The sequence below is a fragment of the Temnothorax curvispinosus genome, unplaced genomic scaffold (assembly GCF_003070985.1).
Source record: "Temnothorax curvispinosus isolate PA1 unplaced genomic scaffold, ASM307098v1 QBEX01010831.1, whole genome shotgun sequence".
NCBI lineage: Eukaryota > Metazoa > Arthropoda > Insecta > Hymenoptera > Formicidae > Temnothorax > Temnothorax curvispinosus.
In genome coordinates, this window is record NW_020220611.1 from 1 (window position 1) to 5,893 (window position 5,893).

The 5,893-nt window shown below is 41.2% G+C and overlaps 1 protein-coding gene across 1 annotated transcript; it reads right to left on the reverse strand.

The window, feature by feature from the left end:
* Positions 1-6: 6 nt before the first annotated feature.
* On the reverse strand, positions 7-4,887 carry LOC112460813. The gene is made up of 4 exons (XM_025025700.1): positions 4,878-4,887; positions 4,382-4,779; positions 3,863-4,141; positions 7-3,716 (listed from the first exon to the last, which is right to left on the reverse strand). Exons 1-4 carry the CDS (start codon positions 4,885-4,887, stop codon positions 3,564-3,566), a joined length of 840 nt encoding a protein of 279 aa, XP_024881468.1. The 3' UTR covers positions 7-3,563.
* Between the last annotated feature and the right edge of the window lie 1,006 nt (positions 4,888-5,893).

Genomic DNA, 5,893 nt, shown 5'->3' on the forward strand with positions numbered 1-5,893 from the left:
ATTCGATTCCTTGGTACGGATTAGAGATCGCTATATTTACAGACGCGATATCACTGGAAGACGACTGATATCACTTATGGAGAGTCCAAAATGTTATCGACGCCCGCGGGTCATATCGATAAGAGCGCGGGTCGCTACGCAATTTATGGGGAAGCGCTGTTTTTAAGCTACGAGGTTCGTCTAATCTTTTTTTTTTCTTCTTAAAATTGCTATTAATAACATTGCGTGATAGTAAACTTTAGTCGACCGCAAAAACTTTATCATTGGCACAACGTTGAATTCCGGAAAAGACTGAACGCAATTCTCCTATATGTTTTTCGCATATAAATGTATATGACCTTAAAATAGTATAAAATATTTCATTTACGGCTATATATACTGGATTTGATATATTTCTTAACGAGTCATTGGAACGCGTGGAATTAATGACTAGAAATTCCCTTTCTTTTTGGCTAAACGATATCTCTTTCCAAAATTCCTTGAAAGATTTTAGGAATGGCTTTTCACGTAACTCATTGTTGGGGGGTTCTTTCTTCAAAAGAATGTATTTTACAATACATCCTGAAATTGTGCTTTTACTCGCTAATAATTTGCAGAAATTTAGTGACGCTTATAAATTCAAATCTATAATATATGATAATTTATAGAAATGCAAGGACAAAAAGAGAGATCCTTCAGAGGGAAGACACGCGCGATCATGATGTGATTCTCGCAAAAATCCTTTTTAGTAAGTTTCTTTGCTTTTCAATTATACTCGTTCTCAATTTAAATTCTCCGTTATACGCGTACATTTCTTAAAATTTCAAGATCGATCCTTCAGATTAATCAAGAGGGAGATGAACACGAGGCGGGGTCCCGTTTCGAACCAGAGCTCGCAGAATTAATATCTTCCGCTGGTGCACGCCCCGCACGGATTTGACGTCGTCGCGTCGCTACTTAGCCGTGCGTACAAACGCGACCGTGCGATCTCGCACGGAAGGGAATCGCGCGGACGCGTGTAACGCTAAAAAAAAAAACACGGGCCGCACGGACACGGGCCACAGGATCGGTATGCAGCGCGTGCACTAGCGCGCGCACTCTCTCATATATACCTGCGTCCATCTGTACATGATTGCGTGTAATGCCCGGCGGACAAGGTCAGAGGAAGCCTCGTCGCCGCGATTACAAATTCCAAAATGATCGATGCGTTTTCACGCGTCGTCAAAGAAACGCGCGTCTGTATATACGTGGAAAATGTGTGAGTATCTCGGATCGTGTGTATGTGTGTATTATGTGTGTTTTTCTTTATCTCGTCCATTAGCACCAAACTTAAGCTAGTCGCGTGTAAGTGTGTGTGTGTGTGTGATTTTTACAGGCTGTCCTGAATTTTTATTTACGAGGGACCTCCTATATATGTATATATTGCGCGATTCCTTTGGCGCGCACAAGACAGAATAATGAGGATTAAAGTACTTTCGAGATATTCGAAAAAATGGACAGACTTTCTTGGAATATTTCAGCGAGATTAATACACGAGTATATAACGCGCCCGCCGCACGTCCGGTGCCGATCAGTGCGCATTATATCATACTTATTCGTACGTCACGTGCGCTCGATCATAAAAGTCCACGTTCGAGGGAAACCCAGGTGCTAAAAAAACGAGAGTGTCTAAGAATCGATTAAAATAATAATTCACAAAGAGTAGTCTCTAAAATTATTTTCAATGAATAACAATTGTATTAGTAAGGAGAAATCTAAACAATTAATTTTTAAAGAATTTTTAATTTTAGGATGTAAGCTGAAGAATGTTTTGATTGTCAAAGTATCTGCCAAAAATTATAATCAATTTTCGCCTTTCAGTCAGTTTCTTAAAAGGTTTTTCCTCGGGGGTGTGCTTTTGCGATTAAACGCACGCACAGATATATTCGTCTATCTATCTATCTATCTATCTATTGTTCCGCTAGCGACACTAATAATCGTGTCGATCTAATTATCCGAGTGCAATAGCATGCGTGTCCGCACCTTCTGCGTGTTTTCACCAGGTATATTTCGTGCACCCGGTATATTTGTGACGTAACTGGGAGAGCGCGTAATTGAGTGAATTGTAATTAACGTTGGTACCCGTATGTCAATAAGATTCCTTTCAATTTGCTCTGTGTACCACAATACGTGCTGCGTATTATGTCACGCACAAGATACACCGGATGTGTTTCATAAAAAAGAAACAACACGTATGTGTGTCTAATACGTCTCGAATGAAAAAGTATAAGGAAAAATTGTAAAACATTTTAAAGTCAAATCTCTCTTTTTGTTAGATTTCAATCTTAAATGAATTTCTGCCGACATCCTTTTCATTTATGCTAATTGGAGATTAATCCGTTTAATTAGTGCAATATTAAAAGTAACGAATAATAATTCGTTCTAGGTAGAAATGTCGCGTGGCGTTGCCGCCTTTGGCATCACGTGGACACGCAGCATCGGCGGGACTGAGCACGTCGTCAAAAATCAGCAAAAACAACAGATCGGTATACTGTACGGTCGCACTTGTTGAGCAAACGATCGCCGTGCGCCTGGGAAGATATACATTTGGCACTGGATTTTCTCTCTCCTTCTTTTACACTTCTTCGAGGAAAGCTCCCCTTTACTCGTAATGACGCGACGTGCATGGAACTCTCGATTACGCGATATTGGATCGACCGTAAAAGGGTGAAAATTGTAAACATGAAGAAAGTTCATCACAAATTTAAAAGATCTCCAGAAGCTAAATGTAAATAAAATCGAATATGTATTGCCATCCCTAAGAATTTACTTTGATATCGTTTATTATTCTAGCTCTAACTCTGTATTAAAATTTATTCGCCGGAACTTAACTCTTTTGGATTATAATTAATTGTGGGATTTTAATTACTACTAACTTTGATCGCGCAAAGATTTGTCTCGTCCTTCCATTTTGATTGCATTCTTTGATACTGTTTCATCCCACTTTTTTTGTTAAAATTAATTTTATAAGCAACTGTAACTGACAACATAAATTGTTTTAAAAAATCAACAATAAGATTAAAGAAATTTTTGCGATACAGTCCCTTGCCTTCGCACGTAAAGGGACTTGGGTAATCGAGAGTTCTTTGCGACTCGCTGATACGCGACGAAAGAAAGTGCTTCTCTATTTACAAGGATTCGCAACGATCATAGCGATCGTGGAAACGTCGTCGTCGACGTTCATCACCCACAGCTGGTCGGGAAAAAAATATACAGCCGTGCCCCTTATTTTTACATCACCCGAACGATAGCTCGTTCGATTATCAGGAACGTATCTTCTTCGCGAAACCCGAAGACGTTCAATCCCCATTTCGGTCCTTCCTATAATTTTCCCTCGTACTTAAAGAAACCACTATGCCGTTTTTCTACATTTTCTCGAAAATAACGATCGATATCTATATATATATATATAATGCATGTAGAAAGAAAAGAAAGGGATGCCGACAGGACCGAAGGGATTGAACGGACCTCTCTCTTCGAGATCACGAGGAGGGCCTCGCCCGATGATGATATGGTTGCCCCTCGCCGACGCGGCCGGCTCGGCCTTAGCTGTTCATGATCGTGGACCTCCTGGAGTAGCCGCGTCTCGTCACCGTTTCACCCTGCGCCTCGCACTCCCGCTTCACCCGGTCGATTATGTCAGCCACCAACTTCTCCTCCTTCTCCCGCTGCTGCTCCCAATCCGGACCCTTGCCAATCTACAACAATACACGTTGCCAATATTGAGTAGAAAGGTATCGAATAGGTACTGAACAATTTGGAGATATAGCTGTTACTTTGATGAAGACATTTTGAAAGAAGGTTGTATTTTCGATATTGCAGGTATATTGTGAGCAGCACTCACGTCGGTCGAGGTCTTCCGTGTCTTCTTATTGCCGGGCTCCTCGCGGTTCTCGTCGTTCTCGTTGTCCGAATGACGGGAACTTAAATGTCCGATGTAGCCTTTGCGGGACTTGAAGTACGTGTTGCAGCTGTGGCACTTGAAGAGCGGCGCCGGCTGGGCCACCTGGGTCGACACGTGGAGCTTGTACTTGTGCCTGTACCAACGGGTTCGCGACGGAAGCACCTCGCCGCACCACTTGCAGACTACGGAACCGTCGTTTTGAATGAGGTATTCCAGCAGCTTGGAAAACAACGTTTATTGGTATTGTTTTAAAATCTCCTCTCTCGCTCCCTTTCTCCCACTACGCTACGCTCGATTTATTAGAATTTACCACACACGTATTGAGGGTACCAGAATATCAAAGTTAATTGAATTGTGTTATTCGTTATGAATTAAAGATTCGCCACGTGTTAATTAAAAGTCCAGGGGAACGATTTTCAAGGTGCCAAAGATCGAGGTCGCGTGTTACAGACAACCAACCTGCTTCCTGACCTCCGGTTCGTTCTCGCCCGCTTCGGATTTGGGTAGCAGAAGGTCGGTTCGGTCCTCGTCTGTGCGATCCGTCAAGAAGTGGACACCGCTGACCACTCTCTCGGTCTTGATGAAGACGCCGCCCGCACCGACGGTGCCCTCGTCGTCACCGCCGTGCGTCGCCGAGGACGAGGCCGACGAGGCCGGCGCGGCGGGCGACGACGGCGACGACGAGCTACAGATTTCGAAGGTGATGTCGCTCGGTAGCTGCGGCGGCAGCTGATCTGCCGATCGCACATGCAACGAGAAAAAAGGTACACGGCTTAAGATGAAAAGTCGTTTGCGCTCTCGATAAATGGTACCACGAAGAGCTGATCGCGTCAACGAGAGTGGAGAACACACAATTTCTTTTTATTTATCTGTGAAAGATAGAACCTCTGCTTCACGAAAATATTTGCCCCAACCACTTACTCTCTTATTCTAATTGCATTTTAATTGCATTCACTGTTCAGCATTAGGTTACTCAAGTTTTTGAATATTTGGGATTGAATAAGTACTTGCGCACAAGATTTGAAAGAATCGACAAATACTAGTCAATACCATAGATTAATTTATAAAATAATGATCTTTCTCCTTCTTAATTATATCAATGTAGCTTTATATTTTAACATTGAAATATTTTGAATATTCTTTTTTGGTAAATTTGTTAAATAAAAACGTGGGATCAAGTTTAGAACTGAAGCAAACTTTAATCTGCTAAGCCTTTCAATTGCATATAACTCACACAAACTGTGATTTACGTCATAAGAGACTCGCAATAAGATATTCTTCTCGAATACGACGGGGATTCAAGTAAAATAATGCGATAGATGAGGTATTCCACATATATACGGGGATGTAAAATACGCGAGAGGAACTGTGTTTGCAGTGAAGGATGACAGAAGAGACAAACTCCGCTAGACTATTGCAATGTATATCACAAAAAGTTACAAAGAGAGAAACTACAATTAGATAAAAACAAATAAAAATAATAATAATCGCGTTATTAGATTGCGTTGTCGTTCTTCTCGCCACCAGGCACCAAAGATATACACGTAAAGGTACATCCGAGACGGTACATAATCGTAGGACAGGCATGCATCCGCGATATGCGACGATAATGTGCGAACGTGTGCAGCAACTTGCATCATCTTTATTATTGTTATTCAATATATATGTATACGCGTGGAGCATGTACACATATACGTCTATGTATGCATTAAATGTATAAACATATATATTATATAAACGCGTCTTGGAGGGTGCTTTCGGACGTGCGATATAACATAACGTAATATAATATATATTTCCATATATATATATAATATATAATATAATAGATTTTCTTTTCTTCATTCGCAACGCGTATGTACCTGTATTTTTTGTGCAAACTACCCTCGAAATCCGCGCAATCTCCTCCGTCTCTCCTATTGCTGACATACGTTATCATATCATAAATAACGGTATATTTGTTAAAACTTT